We start from the raw sequence: 21,274 nt of genomic DNA, 5'->3' as shown, positions 1-21,274 counted from the left end.
AGTTAGAAACTATGGGTAAGTGGCCATGTATCTCCTGCTACAGCATAAGCTCGGGGGCAGACTGTAGTGGTAAGGAATGTATAGTTACATACCCAGAAGATATATGGTTTGAGCAGCAGAGACTTTTATAGGTAAAGCTCGGAGCAAAGGAAAGGGGTTAAATTTTCAGCAGCATTCGTGTCCTCTTGTGATGCTGCACACAGGATGATTAATCTGGTGTGCTGTTCTGTGTGGCTGTGTTGACTCTTTTATTATGGGAATGTAGCACTGCACTCTTCTATTTATTTCTAATTTGTTTAACACTTATATTTTGACCTCTCCAGGTTGCCAGACTCATTCACTGTGGATCACAAACATGAATTAAAACAGATTTTTTTTCCAGAGATCATGTGATTTCGAGCCACTGAGCAGACATCAATGAGGAGAGCTCCCTAACTCCTCTCAATATTTTGATATTCCCGTAACCAGAATTTTGCCTCACTACAGGTGAATTGTACTTATATTGCTCCTGCTGACCTCAGATGTAATTCAGTAGTTTTGAGGGCTAGGGATGTCCAGATTGCCTCAGAGAGACAGAGAACTTCACAGAGCAGGGGAGCACAGAATGACAGTTGAAGATTCTGCGGGCTGAGGGACCCCTATGAGACCCTCCATCATCGGGTCCTAGGTATAGGGCTAAAGGACTGAAAAACAAATCAAGCGCTAAAATGGTTTCTGTGTAACTTCAGCTTTAACAGGCTTTCTCTCAAGCACTGTGAAACTTCAAGCTCAGATGCTGTTTCTCCGAATTATGTGGCAATTTCAGAGTAAGTGTGCTGGAACATTTCTACAAGAGAACTGGCCATCAAGATAAGAGACTAAAGAGCACACAAAAAATCAGAACAAGCTATTGCATGGAAAAGACAGTTATAGTGCTAATGCCCCAGTAGAATGACTGAGGTGGCCTGGCTATATGATAGACTGTTGATGAGCCAGGCTATAACTAAAATCGGCTGTAGTACCTGAAGATTGGAAGGTGGCCAATGTTACACCGATTTTTAAAAAGGGCTCCATGGAAGAAATTACAGACTGGTAAGCCTCATTTTGGTGCCAGGCAAAATGATAGAAACGATTATAAAAAATAAAATTGTGGAACACGTAGACAAACATGATTTAATGAGACTGAGCCAGCATGGGTTCAGCCGAGGGAGATTTTGCTTCACAAATTTGCTTGATTTCTTTGAAAGTGTGAATAAACATATAGATAAAGGTGAGCCGGTTGATATAGTGTATCTAGATTTTCAGAAAGCTTTTGATAAAGTTCCTCACAAGAGGCTCCTGAGAAAATTAAAGAGTCATGGGATAGGTGGCAAAGTTCAGTTGTGGATAAGGAATTGGTTATCAGATAGAAAACAGAGGGTAGGGTTAAATGGTCATTTTTCTCAATGGAGGAGAACAAACAGTGGAGTGCTGCTGGGATCTATACTGAGACCGGTGCTATTTTTATCCCAGGACAAGCAGGCAGCATATTCTTAACACATGGGTGACGTCACCGACGGAGCCCTCGGTACGGACCTTTTTAACTAGAAGTTTCTAGTTGGCCGCACCGCGCGTGCGCGAGTGCCTTCCCGCCCGACGGAGGAGTGCGTGGTCCCCAGTTTCTTCGTTTCCGCGGAGCGAAGAAGACGCGTGTATTTTTTCAACGGCCGTTGAAATCACTTTTTGCCTTCCCGCTCGCGCTTTTGTTCTCAATTTTTTCTCCTTCTACCTTCGGGTTTCCTTTTTATTTGAATTGCAAAAAAAAAAAAAAAAAAAAACTTTGATTTTTCCTTTTTCTTTCGTTTTTGCCCCGGCGGGGCCTGTTGCCATTATACAGGCCTCGGACTTCGATTTTGCGGAGGCTATCTTCCCCTTCATGCCCCCGCAGGTCGGTTTTAAGAAGTGCCAGCGGTGTGCACGCCCGATCTCCGTATCTGACCCACATAATTGGTGTTTGCAGTGCCTGGGTCCGGAGCATCGGGCGGACTCCTGCACCCGCTGTGCCACTTTGCAAAAACGAACTCTTAAAAACCGAAGAATCCAGCAAACCCTTCTCTTCGGCACCGAGTCGGCGATGGATTCCTCACCTTCAACGGCGGTACCGCAAAAATCGGCACCGTCAAGCTCGACACCGACCGACCCCGCATCGGCGCCGCTGGCGCCAGGTAAGCCGGCTAAGAAGCCTTCCTCTTCCCTCGAGCGCCCTCCTGCTACGGTGGCGACACCGTCTCTACCGGCATCGCACCGGTCCCGTAAACGCTCCGCCCCGATATCGGTGAGTGCCTCGTCATCGGCCTCCTCATCGCCGGGGCGTGGAGCGGCATCCAAGGAACCGAAGAAAAAGAAAGCGGTTCCGATGCCACCCCTAGATGACCGTATCTCGGCCATTCTACAAACTCAGCTTCAGGAGCAGTTGAAGAAACAACTTGAACAACTGCTACCCTCTATCCTGGCACCGCTCCTTCCGGTACCAGACCGGCCCGAGCCCCGCACCGAGCCCCCGGTGTCCACTCCTTCGGTACCGGTAAACACCTCTATGCCGATCCTTTCAGCCCAACAACTTCATGATGATCCAGTGGTTCATTCTCAACCCACAGTGGATCCTCCTCGGCACCAGGCGGTACGGCACTCTTCTCGGGACCGAGAACGACGCCGATCGTCCTCCCCCGGTACCGTTTCGGTGCGCTCTGGTAAATCTTTGTCCAAGACTCGCCACACCGCACCCTCCACCCCGGTGTCCCGACATGCACCAGAGGTCAGGGACCCTGATTTATGGGAGGAGACTCCCCTCGGTACCGAGGAGGATCCCTCCTCATCTGATGAGGAACCATCGGCACCTGATGCCACCTCTAAACCTGAACAGTCCTCTTTTTCTAAATTTCTGAGGGAAATGTCTGCTGCTCTGTCCCTTCCCCTGGAATCTGACTCCAAAAAGTCCCAAGCCTTTTTAGAAGCCTTAGACTTTGAGCAACCTCCTAAGGAGTTCCTCAAGCTTCCCGTGCATGACATCCTACGGGAGACTTTCTACAAAAACTTGGAAAATCCCCTCACGGTACCGGGTGCTCCCCGTAAACTGGACAACCTTTACCGTGTCATCCCTATTCCTGGATTCGACAAATCTCAATTGCCCCATGAGTCCCTTCTGGTGGAATCCACCTTGAAAAAGACTCAGGGCTCCAGTGTCTATGCCTCTACCCCTCCTGGCAGAGAAGGTAAGACCATGGACAAGTTTGGCAAGAGGCTTTACCAAAATGCCATGCTTGCCAACAGGGCAAACAACTATTCCTTCCATTTTTCCTTCTATCTCAAACACTTGGTCCAACAGCTGTCTGCCCTCCAGAAGTACCTACCTGAGCGCAAGGTCCCGCTATTCCAACAGCACATCTCTGGCCTTCTCCAAATGCGCAAGTATATGGTCCGCTCAATATACGACTCCTTCGAGCTCACCTCTCGGGCCTCTGCCATGGCTGTAGCCATGCGTCGCTTGGCCTGGCTCAGAGTCTCCGACCTGGACATCAACCACCAGGACCGTCTGGCCAACGCCCCCTGTCTCGGGGATGAGCTTTTTGGAGAGTCACTGGATTCCACCACCCAGAAACTCTCTGCCCATGAGACCAGGTGGGACACCCTGATCAAGCCGAAAAAGAAGGCACCGCCTACCCGACCTTATCGGCCACAAACATCTTATCAACGGAGGTTCTCAGCCAGGCCACTCAATCCGCCTCCCCAGCAATGTAGGCGGCCCCGTCAACAGCAACATCACGCTCAGGCTCGATCTCAGGCCTCTCAACCCTCTAAGCCTCCTCAGCCTACTAAACAAACTCAGCCCTTTTGACTCTTCTCTCCAGGGCATAGCCAGTCATCCACCCTTGCTACCTCTTCCACAACCCATCGGAGGTCGTTTCACCATTTTCTCCAGCCGTTGGGAAATCATTACATCGGACCAGTGGGTCCTCAACATCATCCGCCACGGCTACTCTCTCAACTTCCAGACTCTACCTCCGGACAACCTTCCCGTAGAGTCTGCTTCAAACTCATCTCAAACCCCCTTCCTCCTGAGGGAGGTTCAATCCCTCCTCCTTCTCAATGCCATCGAAGAAGTGCCTCCAGATCAAAGGGGGCAGGGATTCTACTCCCGCTACTTCCTGGTACCCAAAAAGACGGGAGACCTCCGTCCCATTCGCGATCTCAGGGACCTCAACAAGTGTCTGGTCAAGGAGAAGTTCAGAATGCTCTCCCTTGCCACGCTCTACCCTCTGCTTTCTCAACACGACTGGCTATGTTCCCTGGACCTCAAAGAGGCCTACACTCACATCTCCATCAATCAAAATTCTCGCCGCTACCTGCGGTTCCAGGTACTGCACCATCACTATCAGTACAAGGTGCTACCGTTCGGCCTCGCTTCCTCACCCAGGGTCTTCACCAAGTGCCTTATAGTGGTAGCGGCCTTCCTCAGGTCTCACAACCTCCAGGTGTTCCCCTACTTGGACGATTGGTTGGTGAAAGCACCTTCATCTCAACTCGTGCTACAAGCCACTCATCACACCATCTCTCTCCTCCACCTCCTGGGGTTCGAGATCAACTACCCCAAGTCGCACTTGCTTCCCACCCAGCGACTTCAATTCATTGGAGCAGTTCTGGACACCACGCTAATGAGGGCCTTTCTCCCCTCCGATCGCCAGCGAACTCTGCTCCATCTCTGCCGTCAGGTACTCAGGCACCCCTCCATCCCTGCCCGACAGATGATGGTCCTACTGGGTCACATGGCCTCGACGGTACATGTCCTTCCTCTGGCACGCCTCCACCTTCGTACACCTCAGTGGACTCTCGCCAACCAATGGTCACAGACTACGGACCTTCTTTCTCATCCCATATCTGTGACATCATCTCTTCAGCAATCTCTCCAATGGTGGTTGAACTCCTCAAATCTTTCCAGGGGTCTGCTTTTTCATCTGCCCCCCCACTCTATGATCATCACCACAGATGCGTCCCCCTACGCATGGGGAGCTCACCTAGGAGATCTACGCACCCAGGGTCTGTGGACCCCACAGGAGCGTCGTCATCACATCAATTTCCTGGAACTCAGAGCCATGTTCTACGCTCTCAAGGCTTTCCAACATCTCCTCTGCCCTCAAGTCCTCCTCCTCTGCACGGACAATCAAGTCGCCATGTACTACATAAACAAGCAAGGCGGGTACCGGATCTCGCCCCCTCTGTTTGGAGGCTCTGCGCATCTGGACCTGGGCCACGGACCGCAATCTCTTTCTCAGGGCGGTCTATATCCAGGGCGAACAGAACTCTCTGGCCGACAATCTCAGTCGCATCCTTCAACCCCACGAGTGGACGTTGGACCCCCCGACTCTGCTCTCCGTCTTTGCTCGATGGGGCACTCCGCAGGTGGACCTCTTTGCAGCTCCTCACAATCATCAACTGCCCCTATTCTGCTCCAGACTCTTCTCTCCTCACCGTCTGGCCCCGGATGCATTCCTGCTCGATTGGAGGGATCGGTTCCTGTATGCCTTCCCTCCACTTCCTCTGATGTTGCGGACCTTGTCCAAACTCCGCAAGGACAACGCCACCATGATTCTCATCGCACCTCGGTGGCCTCGCCAACACTGGTTCTCCCTCCTGCTCCAACTCAGCTCCAGGGAGCCCATTCCTCTTCCTGTGTTTCCTACTCTACTTACGCAACAGCATCAGTCTCTGCTACATCCCAATCTGTCTTCGCTCCACCTGACAGCTTGGTTTCTCTCGGGCTGACCTCTCCGGAGAACCTATCTCAACCGGTCCGCCTCATTTTGGACGCGTCCAGGAAACCGGCCACTCTCCAATGTTACCATCAGAAGTGGACCAGATTTTCCTCCTGGTGTCTCCGGCATCATCAGGAACCCACCTCCTTAGCGGTGGAAACTATCTTGGAATATTTGCTCTCTCTGTCCAACGCTGGCCTCAAAACTACCTCCATCAGAGTCCACCTCAGCGCCATCACTGCGTTTCACGAGCCTATTTTTGGAAAACCTCTCACGGCTCATCCTCTGGTTTCCAGATTCATGAGAGGCCTCTTCAACATCAAACCGCCTCTCAAGCCTCCTCCTGTCGTCTGGGACCTGAATGTGGTTCTCTCAGCTCTTATGAAACCTCCGTTTGAGCCTCTTGCCACTACTTCTCTCAGGCTTCTAACCTGGAAGGTGCTTTTCCTAATTGCCATCACCTCTGCCAGGAGGGTTAGCGAACTACATGCACTGGTTGCCGACCCACCTTTCACTGTTTTTCACCATGACAAGGTTGTTTTGCGTACCCACCCTAAATTCCTTCCCAAGGTGGTCTCAGCTTTTCACCTCAACCAGTCCATTGTGCTGCCCGTCTTCTTCCCTAAGCCTCACTCGCATCCTGGGGAACAGGCGTTGCACACGCTGGATTGTAAGCGTGCCCTTGCTTACTATCTTGATCGTACCGGAGCTCACCGAACAGCCCCTCAGCTCTTTTTGTCTTTCGACCCCAACCGTTTGGGTCGTCCTGTCTCCAAACGGACACTTTCAAATTGGCTTGCTGCCTGTATTGCTTTCTGCTACGCTCGGGCCGGTCTCTCACTGGAAGGAACTGTCACGGCCCACAGAGTCCGAGCTATGGCTGCTTCCGTGGCTTTCCTCCGCTCCACGCCCATCGAGGAAATCTGCAAGGCGGCCACTTGGTCCTCAGTTCACACGTTCACTACTCACTACTGTCTGGATGCATTCTCCAGACGGGATGGACACTTCGGCCAATCTGTGTTACAAAATTTATTTTCCTAATGGCCAACCATCCCGCCTCCCTCTTTGTTAGCTTGGAGGTCACCCATGTGTTAAGAATATGCTGCCTGCTTGTCCTGGGATAAAGCACAGTTACTTACCGTAACAGGTGTTATCCAGGGACAGCAGGCAGATATTCTTAAGTCCCACCCACCTCCCCGGGTTGGCTTCTTAGCTGGCTTATCCTAACTGGGGACCACGCACTCCTCCGTCGGGCGGGAAGGCACTCGCGCACGCGCGGTGCGGCCAACTAGAAACTTCTAGTTAAAAAGGTCCGTACCGAGGGCTCCGTCGGTGACGTCACCCATGTGTTAAGAATATCTGCCTGCTGTCCCTGGATAACACCTGTTACGGTAAGTAACTGTGCTATTTATAAATGATCTGGAAATTGGAACAACAAGTGAGGTGATTAAAATTGCAGATGACACTAAACTGTTCAAACTTGTGAAAACACATGCGGATTGTGAAAAATTGCAGGCAGACCTTAGGAAATTGGAAGACTGGGTGTCCAAGTGGCAGATGAAATTTAATGTGGACAAATGCAAAGTGATGCACATTGGAAAGAATAACTTAAATCACAGTTACCGAATGCTAGGGTCCACCTTGGGTTTAGCGCCCATTGTGTGGTGGCGGTGGCCAAAAAAGCAAACAGTATGCTGGGAATTATTAAAAAAGGTATGGTTAACAAGACTAAGAATGTCATAATGCCCCTGTATCGCTCCATGGTGCAACCTCATTTGGAGTATTGCATTCAGTTCTAGTCTCCTTATCTCAAGAAAGATATAGTGACTGTAGAAAAGGTTCAAAGAAGAGCAACCAAGATGGTAAAGGGAATGGAACTCCTCTTGTATGAGGAAAGACTAAAATGGTTAGGACTCTTCAGCTTGGAAAAGAGACGACTGAGAGGAGATATGATTGAAGTCTACAAAATCCTGAGTGGAGTAGAATGGGTACAAGTGGATCGATTTTTCGCTCCTTCAAAAATTACACTTGCAACAGCACGAGGACAAGCAACACAATTGCGAACAAAGCTTGCGATTTTGGAAGAAAAATAGGCGATCTTGAAAATAGGTTGTATTGCTGCAATTTTGGAATCACTAGTCTACCGAAGTTGATCAAAGGAGAATTGAGAGAATTATTATAAATGTGGCTAATCTAGTCTAAAAAAAAAAAAGTTTGTTTCCTTTTCCCTGTTTTTCACAGATGGGTTTTTAGCCCTCTGTTTTTCTCCCTTGACGGGCTTTTTCTATCACCAAAATTGAGTTTAACCTCGCTGCTGAGATTTTTCTATCCATGTCGAAGCCATCAAGCGGTTTTAAGAAGTGCTGTTAGTATCAGCACCCTATTTCCATCACTGACTCGCGTAGTTTGTGTTTGCAGTGTTTGGGCCCTGAAAATTGAGTAGACACCTATACGCGTTGCTCCACACTGCCGAAACGCTCGTTGAAGCCTCGCGGCATCCAACAAGAGAAGATCTTCGATTCAGCCATGGACTTTGTGTTTTGTTCTGAGCCTTTGGTACTGATGGTATTGACATCAACATCGGAGGTTATTCCAGCATTGGAAAAGCCTGCTCAGAAGCTATCCTCTTCCCAGCAAGCGTTGCAGGCCTCTACAGCATCGAGTCCCTTGTTGCAGGCCAAGTGTCAATGCCAACGCTCTCCTTCAGTGCAGGCTGTGTCTCCTTCAGGATGTGCATCCTCTTCGAGGTCACCCACTCCTCGACACCCTACCACACCAATGGTACCAGCTATTGACCAAAGGGTACTGGGACAAATTTTCAAGGAATCATCTACAAGATTATATTGTTGACTTTTAAAACTAAGATCGCAGGTCAGCCAGATTTTATTAATAGGCTCCTGATCCCTCTTTCTTCTCAACATTCCCTCCGATCCGCTAACCAAAATATACTTGCTATCCCTTCAGTTCGGCACATCAATACTATGAGAACCAGCATCTTTTCTGTCACGGCCCCTCGCTTTGGAATGCTGCCCCAAGCCACTTAAGAAAAATCACAGTCGTAGATAAATTTAAATCCAGTTTAAAAACATTTCTCTTTAAAGATGCATTTAAATCATCGTCCTTTTAAGCATGTTTTAAGTCTATGATAGTCCAGCCTTTTTGGTTGAGCTCATTCCACCCTCCTTCTGTTTTTTACCTTTCTTTGTTTTGTCACTGTCTGTCTGTCTGTCAGTATGCTGCCTTTCGCTTTTGGTGTTGTTTTGTTGTCCCCTTCTTTTTTTATTTTATTACTTATTAATTGTAAAACCGCTTTGATTTTTTTTATAAGGCAGTATATCAAATTTTAATAAACATGAAACATGAGATCAGTGACATGTTCAAATTGCACTTGACACCTGTGCTTGCATTGATTCCCTCAGTGCCTAAGCATAGCATTTTGAAACCGCAGGGTACAGATTCCAGGTCTACACCGGCACACCGATCTGCTTCCTATTAACGCTCCTCCAGTAGACATTGATGCTCTCCATCAAGGCATCGTTCCTCTTCCTTGAGGCATCGTCAGTCTGCATCAAAATCTCAAAGATCCCCTTCAAAGCACCAAGGTTATTCATTGAAGCATTGTCACTCTCATTTTTATGCTTCCAGATATAGAAGATCTTCACATCGTTCATCTTCATCATACTCATCAGATTGGTACTGACATCGAGGAAGTTCTTCTCACTGATCCCATCAGTCACCTGAGGCTTATGACTCTATCTTTCTCATGGCCACTTTGATTCTGAATGTGAGCCTACTTCATCAGATTCTAAATCCTATGGAATTCCTTCCGATACATCGACTCTTATTCCTAGAAGAAGACCTCCGCCTGAAGAACTTTCCTTTACTAAATATATTTGACAGTTGGGAAAGGTTCTCCCTGTCAAGTTAGAGGCTGACATTGAACCCATAGCCGAACTACTTGATGCCTTGGATTTCAATGAACCTCCTAAGTTGCTGCTTAAGTTATTCTTACATGGTCTCCTCAAGGCGGCACTCTTCAAAAATTGGGAGACTCCTTTTTCTGTCACTATAGCTCCACAAAAAATTTGATTCCCTCTACAGAATAATATCCTGTCCGCGATTTGACAAGCCACAACTCCAATATCAATTGTTGCTTGTAGAATCAATCCTTAAAAAAATCCAACAGCTCCAAGGTTTATGCCTCAGCACCACCAGAAAGGGAGGAGAGGACTATGGATAAATTTGGTGGATGGCTTTATCAAAATTCAGTGTTGGCCTACAGAGTTCTAAACATCTGGCCTTAAACATCTGGCAAGGCACTTGTCTGATTTTGAACAACATAGTCCTTCAGATGCTCACAATATCCTACAAACAGGAAAGTATATGGCAAGAGCTGCATTTGGTGCATTTGAGCTAACATTCAGAGTTTCAGCCATGTCTGTTGCTATGCAGCATCTTGCTTGGCTACGAGTTTCCAACATGGACTTTAATCTCCAAGATCGCTTAGCCAATATCCCATCTCTTAGTGAAGAACTCTTTGGTGACCGCTTAGAGGTGGCTACTCAAAAGTTTACTCAGTATGAGCAGAACTGCTCTTTAAACAGATCTAAAACTAAGAGTCAACCGTCTAAACCTGCTGCAAAATCTACTTCTTATTCCTACAAGAGGAAGTATCCAGCAAACTCTTATACTAAGCCTCCACCACAGAAGAGACAAAAACATCAGAGGCATCAAAAGTCTCAGTCTTTGGCCCCTCAAAAATCAGCTTAGTCTTTTTGACATGCTTTTAGAGAGCATGGCCAAAATCTCTCCTCTTGAGCCTCTTCCCCAACCTATCGGAGGTTGCCTACAATTGTTTCATCACTATTGAACTCTCATCACGATGGACTCTTAGGTCCTCAAAGTCATCAAGGAGGTTTACTCTCTCCATTTCATAACTACTCTCCAAGAGAGTCCTCTTTCACATTTCAGCAGGCATCCATTCTTCTTCAGGAAATCAAAGCTCTGCTTCAACTAAATGCCATAGAAGTGGTTCCCCCTTCTCAGAAAAATCAAGGGTTCTACTCCAAGTATTTTCTAATTCCAAAGAAGATGGGAGATCTTTGTCCAATTCTTGACCTCCAAAACTTAAACAAATATCTAATCAAAGAGAAGTTTTGCATGCTGTCTTTAGGGACATTATACCCTTTCCTAGAACAAAACAATTGGCTGTGCTCTCTAGACCTCAAAGAGGCTTACAAATAAATATCCATACATCCTTATCACATAAAATTTCTGCATTTTCAAATAGCTCATCAATACTTTCAATGCAAAGTTCTGCCATTTGGCCTGTCTTCCTCTCCAAGAGTATTCACCAAGTGCCTAGTGGCATGGCAGCAACCCTTCGTATTCATGGGTTACAAGTGTTTCCATATCTAAACAACCGGCTGATAAAGGCTGCATCTCCTCCAGTAGTACAATTGGCAACACAGTTCATGATAAATTTTCTTCAGCTGCTAGGGTTCGAAGTCAACTTCCCAAAGTCGCAGCTTCAACCCTCTCAACTGCTTCTTTTCATAGGAGCCCTGTTAGACAAAGTTCACCTTAGGGCGTTTCTACCTCAACAAAGGCAAGATGCTTTGCTTCATCTTTGTACTCAAGTCTCTACTCTGTAATTCATCTCAGCGAGACAGATGAAGCGACTCATGGATCACATGGCCTCCACAGTTCATGTTATCCCCTTCACAAGACTTCATCTCAGACCAGCTCAGTGGACTCTAGCATCTCAATGGTATCAAGCTCTTAATCCCTTATCTCGAAAGATCAGTCACCTCATCTCTTCGTCAATCCCTTCAGTGGTGGATGGATTCGTCAAATCTTTCCAAAGGTCAGCTGTTTCACGTTCCTCCACATCAGAAAACACTCACCATGGATGTGTCTATACATGCTTGGGAGGCTCATTCAGATGATCTCAGGACACAAGGTTGGTGATCTGCTCAAGAGAAGACCTTCCACATCAACTTGTTAGAGCTCCAAGCAATTCGAAATGCTCTAAGAACTTTTCAAGAGAATCTTTCCAACCAAGTACTCCTTGTTCACACAGACAATCAAGTAGCAAAGTACTACAAAGAAGTAGAAACAGGCTCTCTCCTCTGTCAAGAGCCAGAATGCATATGGAACTGGGCGATTGCTCAAAACATATTTCTCAAAGGAAAACTGAATTCTCGAGCCAACAAAATAAGCAGATTTCTTCAACCACACGAGTGGACGATCAACTCCAAAGTCTTACACCACATTTTTTACTATGGGGGACTCCTCAGATATACCTGTTTGTGTCTCCTCACAATCACAAATTGCCTCAATTCTGCTCATGGAAATATACTCTCCTCATTTTCTCGAAGCGGATGCTTTTCTTCTAGATTTGACAAACAAATTACTCTATGCATTTTCACCAATCCCTCTAATTCTCAAGACCTTAGTCAAGCTCAATAACGAGTCAGCCACCATGATCCTGATAGCTCCTCAGTGGCCTCGGCGACCTTGGCTCTCCCTTCTACTTCAGCTGAGTTCCAAGGATCCAATTCCCTTGCAAACCTTTCCATCTCTGCTCACTCTGAGTCAAGGCTCTATGTTACATCTCAATCTGCAATCGCTGCATCTGACAGCTTGGTACCTCTCTGCCTGACTCCAGCATCTTTTAATCTTTAAGCCATTATAGCTGCTTCAAGATGCTCAGCAATGCTCAACAATGCTATACAAGTTTTCAAGTTTAATTAAAATTTACAATAGAAGTGGACTTGCTTCATTCCATGGTGTGCTCTCCATTATCTAGATGCTTCCTCCTCTTCTCTCTCTTCAGTATTGGACTACCTTCTCCATTTATCCAATTCTGGGCTGAAAACCACTTCGATTAGCGTTCATCTCAGTGCTATTAGTGCTTTCCATGTTCCTGTCAACAATAAATCTCTCGCCACTCATCTACATGTTTCCATGTTTATGAAGGGATTTTTCAACTCCAAACCTCTATTCAAACAGCCTTTGGATGTCTGGGATCTTAATGTAGTTCTTGCCAGTTTGATGAAGCCACCATTTGAACCACTACTCATCTTAAGTTCTCACTTGGAAAGTGGTCTTCTTGTTCTTTGTCACATCTGCTTGTCGAGTGAGTGAGCTTCAAGCATTAGTCTCCGATCCACCATAAACAATATTTCATCATCATCTCTGGACTCATCCAAAATTCCTTCCAAAAGTAGTCACGGAATTTCACCTTAATCAATCCATTATACTTCCAGTCTTCTTCCCAAAGCCTCATTATCATCCTGGAGAAACAGCTCTTCATACATTGGACTGTAAGCATGCCTTGGGCTTACTACATACAAGGACTAAGCTACACAGGACTTCATCTCAACTGTTCGTCTCCTTTGATCCTAACAGATTGGGCTGACCTGTAACCATTAGAACTATTTCCACTGGCTAGCAGCCGTATTTCCTTCTGCTATGCTCAGGCTGGGCTGCAGCTTGAGGGACATATTACAGCGTACAAGGTCTGAGCTATGACAGCATCATTGACTATCTTATGTTCCACTCCCATTGATGAGATTTGCAAAGCAGCTACTTGGTCCTCAATCCACAGATTCACATCTCACTATTGTCTAGACTCCTATTCCAGGCGAGATGGTCATTTTGGCCAATCAGTATTATAGAATTAATTTTCTTCTTAATGGCCATCTCTCCCTTCATCCCATTACATTAAGCTAGGGAGTCCCACATGTGAGAATATGCTGCCTGCTTATCCTAGGATAAAACACAGTTACTTACCATAACAGGTGTTATCCGGGGACAGCAGGCAGATATTCTCATGCCCCTCCCTTGGTTGGCTTCTTAGCTTGCTTACGGAACTGAGGTACAACAAGTTGGTGTCAGGTGGGAAGACACTCGCACATTCACGGTGCAGGCAAATGCTTCTAAAAAACTTAGTGGCAATACACTTCTACCACTGTCCATTCCAGGCTCCATGGATGATGTCACCCTCATGTGAGAACATCTGTCTGCTGTCACCGAATAACACCTGTTACAGTAAGTAACTGCTTTTTTTCAGGATACTATTTGAATGCTCTATAACAATCCCCAAGCTTTGTTATGGGTCAACGATTTCTGCTCCACTCCTTTTGAGATAAGAACATGGAACGTGGGGTGTCCACTCTCTCGCTTACTGTTCTTTCTGACTTTAGACTTGCTTATAAGGAAGATCATGGTTAATCCAGAGATTAAGGTAGTTCGAATTGGTAGACATGAATTTAAAATTTCGGCATTTGCCAAAAACCTTTTGGTACACATTATTGATTCACAGCTATCTCTGACAACTCTTGTGGAGAGCTTCAAAGAGTATGGTGATTTTTCTGGGTTTAAGTTGAGCTTTGGGAAATAATTGGTCTTATCCATCATCCCACAGATACAGACTTGGTAGAAGGGATCATTCCCCCTACAATGGGCAACCACATCGTTCTTATATCTAGGAATCATACTTGCTCCCAAAACTTCAGATTTGTATCAATCTAATATGACCCCTTTATTTGAATATACTAAAGACTGTTTGACTAAGTGGTCAATGTTACTAGTTTTGCTATAGGGAAGGATTCACCTATTTGATATGATATTGTTCCCGAAGTGGTTATATAGTACACTTGTCAACTTTTACTGTTGCCATTGTTAAACTTCTGAATGATTTTCCGATAGACATGATTTTATTTCAAAAGAGATAGAGGAGGCAGCATTTACACCTTGGCATATAATCTCCTTAGCCCCAGGTACGTTAGATAGATTGTAAGCCCACCGGGACAGAGAGGGAAAATGCTTGAGTACCTGATTGTAAAAACCGCTTAGATAACCTTGATAGGCGGTATATAAAATCCTAATAAACTTGAAACTTACTACATGCTCCATTGGCTTCAATACCATCTGACATTAGAAGCAGCATATTATTATGTTCAATTCAGGTGGTTTGGACAGAGCTGTTGAAAATATGAGAAGGGAATCCTAGAAGTTCTAGTCAACTACCCATTTATGGGAGCCTTCAGTTCCTTTGGACAGAGACAATATTAGTTTTCAGCAAATGGAGTGATTTTTTTTTATTTATTTATTTTTTTTTGCGTATAGGCAGCTTCAACATTATGTTGGTTCTTTGGATAAAGAGAATCTGCTTTTCTCCATGGAAATGTGCATACATGACATAGTGGAAAAGTATGGAGAAGATGGCTTTTCAGTATCTGAACTTCATCAAGATCTTCGGCAGCTTTCCTGGACAGATAGCATGCATTGTGCAATCGATGGTGCGTGGATTTAGGATTAAGAAAGGATTCACTTGACATAGTTGAATTGATAAAACAGATCCCAGAGATCTCTGTTAGTGTGGAACTCTTAGAATGTCGATATAGAGTGTTGCATAGAGCATACTTTACCCTGGATTGAATCTATAAATCGGGACTAGTGGAGTTTCCAATTTGTGGAAAATGCACCCAGGGAGTTAATTCTTTCACACACGCTTTTTCGACATTCCCAAAAGTTAAGCACTTTTGGCAGGCGATGGTCCACTATTTAGAACAGTTAAAACAGACACCTATTCCACTTTCAGTGGAGGGCCTTATTTTGGACAAATTCGAAGGCTTTAGAAAATGTAACTGGGGGCATTGACTTTTATTGCAAAAGGGTGGGACGGTGGGAAAGAAGATTATATTATCGGTATGGATGGATCCTGACACCCCATCATATTTGGCTTGGAGAAATCACTTACATAACGTAATGTTACTAGAACTTAGATATGCTAAGTTCACTTCAAAATGGAAAAAAAAAACAATTTTCTTCAAATTTGGGAAATTTATATCTAATCATTAACCCCTAGAGCTAGAAATGCTATCTTGAATTCATTTTGAGGAGGTGGTTTGAGAGGATTGAGCTCTAGTATCCTATAAATTAGCATCAATTAGGGGAAGATTAAGGAGAAGCAGGCTTGGAGGACAGGGAATGGGTAGCTGAGTACCAAATCTGAATAAGCCAAAAGACCAGAGGCCACCAAAGCTTTTGATCATTAGAAGGGGGAAAAATTCTCACTCAGCTACACATCCCCAGGGGTGGGTCTGTTTAGTTAAAATAATGTTTGTATTCTGTTTGTTGGTCATGAATAGAGACCTACTGGTATGAATCACACTGTGCTGTAGGAGCTTGGTTGTTCATTGTTATCTGTTCTTTCATTCCAATAAAAAAGATTTAACATAACAGTTTTTTTTCCCACAGGTTGTCATATATACATCTATGCCTGTTTCCGAGGATGACACTAAAAACCATAACCATAACTAAACCATAAAAATTACTTGCCATGATAACATCACAACTACACTACTGTAACATCCTACCAGCTATCCTTCTCAAGGCTTAGCCCCCACACTCCCAGAGGGGCTAATTCTAATTTGAAACTCTCTCTAGGCATTGGTACTGAATATGGCCAGTGCTCTTCACCAACTTCATCCATCATCGCCTACTAAATATCTAGGAATGGCTTGAATTTTGGCCCTTTATAAACATCTGTCACTAGGTCATACTTCTTTCTTTTATTTTTTTATTAAAGAATTTTCAACAATGTTATATACAAAGATTAAAGATAAAGAATTTCACAGACAATGAATTGAAGGGAAATTTTAGCCCTAATTTCCTTGATTCTTATTGCTCTAACTATTAAGTGCATCACTTATCACCATTTAGTATTTTGTCCATATCTGTGAATTTCTTGTCTCACCAGCCTCATGAAAGATTACTTCTTTAAGCCTCCAATCAACAGGCTGAGCTTGAATTTCCTTGACCAGGACTTGGAAAAGGCCTACAGAGCCAGCTATCAAGAAGAGGTATGGCAGCTTTTCTTTCTATAATTTTGGTCACACATTAACTCCCTTTATATATTATGATTCGGTAGTCTTTGATGGGGTGGCACACTAGCAAAGGGTCAGTAAGGGGGCGGTGAAGATGTTAAATAGAAGAGGAGAAAGAATTGATCCTTGTGGTATACAGTTTTGTTGGAAGGGATCAGATGTAGTTTATCGTGCCCAAAAGAGATTCAGAGAACTGGAGACCAATACTGGACCTCAGGTCATTGCTTCAGTAGTGCCAGGGAAATTTCTAGCCTCGGATCTAAAAGAGGCTTATTGCACATTCCTATCTTTCCCCCTCAAAGGCAATGCTTGCAGTTTCATGTACTGCAGAGACATTTTCAATTCTCAGCTCTCCCCTTTGAGCTTGTAACAGCACCAATGTGATTGGTGATAGAGGCAAGACGGGATTTCAAGTACTCCTGTATCTGGACAATTGGCTAATATGGGCCCTGTCCAAGGCCAAGAGAGAGATTGCAGTGAACCAGGTCATACAAACACTATAATGTTTGGGCTGGATAATAAATTTCTGGAAAAGCCACCTAGAGCCATCTCAGAACCAGGTTGCATGTTTCTTACAGAGCAACACAAACAGAAACTCAGATTACAGAAATTTTAGTGTGGCAGGCTCCCATAGCCTGGCACTACCTCCAAGTGCTAGGTTCAATGGAACGACTATAGAGTTGAAATTCAGCGTCCCTAAACAAATGGTGGGAAACCTTGTAAGCTAGGCATGCATGTTGAATCTTTATGTATGAAGTATGAGATTTGAATATGCATGAAACAAACGAAGTTGTGACAAGTCTCCTTACTGCTAAGAAATACATAGATTAGTTTACTTCCACGATACATCTGGAAAAGACAACAAAATGAGGATTCATCAGATTATGGCTTTTAAAAATCTTCACACTCCTGCTATTGAATAGCAACAGAAAAACAATGATGCTACTTCTTTCATAATGAGCAATAATACAAAAACTATTTCAGGCACAGTACTTACCTTTAATATAGGCAGTTTATACAACTGTAAATTATGAAATTTAACAGCCTCTCTTTAATTATAACTATATTCTGTGATTTGTTAACATTCAGGACTTTTGTGTGATTTATATTTTATAAAGAAAACATACTGAATTAAATTTATATTGACCATATTTTCTTTTATGTCTCATACAGCAGCTGTGGTGGTGGAATGGAAGGGGAAGGGAGGAGAAAAATGGAAATTATAATAGAAATGTTTCTGCCCATTTTATTATTTATGGTTTCGTTGATAATGTGTTTTGCACAAGAATTTGTATTGTTGGGTTGTCATTAATAAAAATAGATTTAAATATAAAGGTAACATACTTTTATCCTAGGGCAAGCAGGCAGCATATTCTCATGTGTTCACATGTGGATGACATTATCCGTGGAGCCCGGTATAAACAGTGCAAAAGTATACTATCACTTTAAAAGATTGAAAAGTCTCGAGACAGCCTGTATCAAGCCTGCGCTGGTGCCCTCTCACCTGACATCAGCTTGAGGGATCATCAGTTCTTAGTTTTCCACAGAATTGAGAAGCTGTACTTTGTAGTTTCTCCAATTTACCTTTTATCTCATTTTGTGTTATATAGTCCATTTTGTGTTATATAGACCAGTGGTTCCCAACCCTGTCCTGGAGGAACACCAGGCCAATTGGGTTTTCAGGCTAGCCCTAATGAATATGCATGAAGCAAATTTGCATGCCTATCACTTCCATCATATGCAAATCTCTCTCATGCATATTCATTAGGGCTAGCCTGAAAACCCGATTGGCCTGGTGTTCCTCCAGGACAGGGTTGGGAATCACTGATATAGACCCAAATTACCTTTTATCTCATTTTGTATTATATAATTTTTTGTGAATGATTAGTATGATCCCCAATTAGAAACTGGATGAGTGGGAGATAACAAAGGGTGGGGGCATTACCAATGGTGAGATACAAATTACCTTTTATCTCATTTTGTATTATATAGTCATACCCATTGCCTTCCGCCACCTCAGAGATTAAGAGCCTTTGGATAACCTGTGATACTTTGTATGTCTAAGTGCTTTGAAAATGAGCCCCTAAATATACTAAATGTTCCCAGATGGAGTATCGCCACATTATCTAACAGCAACAGTGCTGAAAGCATAATTGTCATAAACCACTAGATACATAAACACAAGAAAAATGCTATCCTAAGTTTTCCAACTGACTTTCCTGCACTTTGAAACACTTTTTCTCAAGTTCCTGCACTTTTTGTAAAGCAGTACAAAAAAAAAAAGAGAGAAACTAAATACCAAGTACAAAGACAGATGCAAAAATCAATGTACAGAAAGAAGCATGCATAAAAGATGAAGATGAATGCCAAAGCCCAGTGTAATATGCATCTCACCACTGCTCTGTACTTCATGTTGCAGGTCCAGTACAAATCCTTCATGAGCAAATCCCACACCAAATGAATGGGTGATGGAGATTTCTCCACAAGCAGGCTTTCTGAACGTCTACTTATTGTATTTCATTGTTGAAAAAACTACACTCACTACAAACCAAAAAAAGAAAAGTCTTTGGATCCGCCGTGACTTTATGCTGCTGCCAGATTGTGGCTTTATTTAAAAAGAAGCATTTCTGGAAATATGACCTCTCTTTTCCACACCAAACGAGAAAAGAAAATAAGAAGGAATGCAGAATATCGGGAGAGGCATGCTGCTACAGGGCTGCATATTGAGACTATAAACAGATTAAAGATGAGAATAAAATGGCAAGCAACAGTTAAAAAAAAAAAAAAGGGCTGGAAATGTCGAGTCACAACCCAGAACTAATAAAATAAAATAAAAAAATAGAAAGGAACCTTGTGACTGGAGACTAAACCCCTCCAGTTTCTGTAAGTGTCACCTCTCTCTCCAACAGGCAGCTCTGAGTAGAAGCAAGTCTAAATAGAATAATTATTTCCCCTAGAGTCCCAAACTACCCTACAGCAAAAGGAGCTCCCTTCCCATCAAGACCTACAATGGGGGGGGGGAACCTTTTCCCCACCAGCCAAAGCAATGCCTTTCCTATATGCAGACAAGTAGCCCCTTCCCCACCCATGATCACATGAAGAAACTGGATGTTACAGTTCTTAATCCCCAAAATTGCTATCATTACACACAAACAAAACAATGGGAGCCAAAACTTTACTCACAAATAACCAGGAAACACAATGTATATCAAAAAGAACCCCGCTAAAAACATTTTTTTATATTATAACTTTTAATAGTGTAGAAATTGCTCAGAAAAAGATTACAAAGAGACCAAACTGAAGTCATGCCCCAACATGTTTGTCTCTCTTTTTTCAATCATTGTATGCATCTATCTATCTATCCTGTTTTCCCCAAAGAGCTCAGAACGGGTTACAGGTTAACCTAATATTATGTATACAGGTTAACCTATATTATGTATACAGTTAGGTTAATCGTAACCTAACTGTATACATAATATACAGTTAGGTTACGATTTGCTCTAAATGCCGTACAAGTTTATAATACAAGTTTTATCCTAGCATGACATATACTAGGGGTCTAATACTAATATATATAATACACAGTTTACAGGTTAAATTTGCCAAAGTTACTGTGCAAGATTTTTCAATACAAGTTTTTTCCTAACGTGACACATACCGGGATCTGGTATCAATATACATTTCTTTGTAATCCATTAGTCACGGGCAGGGGAGTTAGGTGAAGAAGTATGTTTTTATTGCTTTCCTAAGTTGAGGACTCCTTCAAGGGATCTGATCTGCAGGGGCAGCTGATTTCATTGGCTCGGTAAGAAGTGGGAGTAGAAACATCGTTTGGCGGTTTGCAGTTGAAGGGCAGGACCAGGGGGGCGTTTTGAGACGTATTTCAGCCTGGGAGCGGAGGGGCCTGTTAGGCAAGTACAGAGGAAGCTTGGCCCTCATGTAGCCTGGTGTTATGTCGTACAAGGATTTGAACGCTAGCATCAGGCCCTTGAAGACACATAATTTCACTATGGGCAGGCAGTGAACCAACGATAGAGCCTGGGAGACAGGCACGGAAGTTTTTTAGAAGTCTGATTGCAGCATTTTGCACATTCTTCACCATGAGATTGTTCAATAACACATTACAGTAATCCAAGCAGGATAGTACTAAGGCGTAGAGTAGTTGGGTGAAGTCAGATTCAGAAAAGTAGCTCCTTATTTTTCGGAGTTGTCGCAAGTAAAATGAAGAAGATACCACCTGAGAGATATGGTTGGAAAGTGATAGGTTGCAGTCAAGGAGTATTCCTAGGCTGTGCGCTTGGTCTTTCAAAGTTATGGTAGTCGAGTTCCAGTGAAGCGAGGGGTAGGTACGGTTGCAGTGTTCTTTGCGGATCCAAAAGAGTTCCGTCTTGGAGGTGTTTAGTTGTAATGTGTTGACAGACATGCAATTTTTGATTTCTGAGAGGCAGTTTAGGAGTTTTGAGATCTGGGCATCACGGGTTTCTCTTAGCGGTAGGTTCAGTTGGATGTTATCCATGAAGGAGTGAATCTGTATTTGATATTTGTGGGCTATGTCTAGGACAGGTCTAACGTAGAGATTGAATAATAGGGAGGATAGTAGAGCCCCCT

General features: G+C 44.0%; 1 protein-coding gene across 4 annotated transcripts in view; it reads left to right on the top strand.

Annotated features, from left to right (window-relative positions):
- Positions 1–21,274, top strand: part of ADCY9 (adenylate cyclase 9) — a 256,639-nt gene that overhangs the window by 145,910 nt on the left and 89,455 nt on the right. For all 4 annotated transcript variants that reach the window (XM_033964016.1, XM_033964017.1, XM_033964018.1 and 1 more), the window contains one exon: positions 16,540–16,642. In XM_033964016.1, the coding sequence (XP_033819907.1) occupies positions 16,540–16,642 (103 nt within the window). The remainder of the gene's footprint in view (positions 1–16,539; positions 16,643–21,274) is intronic.

Source organism: Geotrypetes seraphini, chromosome 11, assembly GCF_902459505.1.
Source record: "Geotrypetes seraphini chromosome 11, aGeoSer1.1, whole genome shotgun sequence".
Lineage (NCBI taxonomy): Eukaryota > Metazoa > Chordata > Amphibia > Gymnophiona > Dermophiidae > Geotrypetes > Geotrypetes seraphini.
This window is presented reverse-complemented; position numbering and strand designations above follow the sequence as displayed.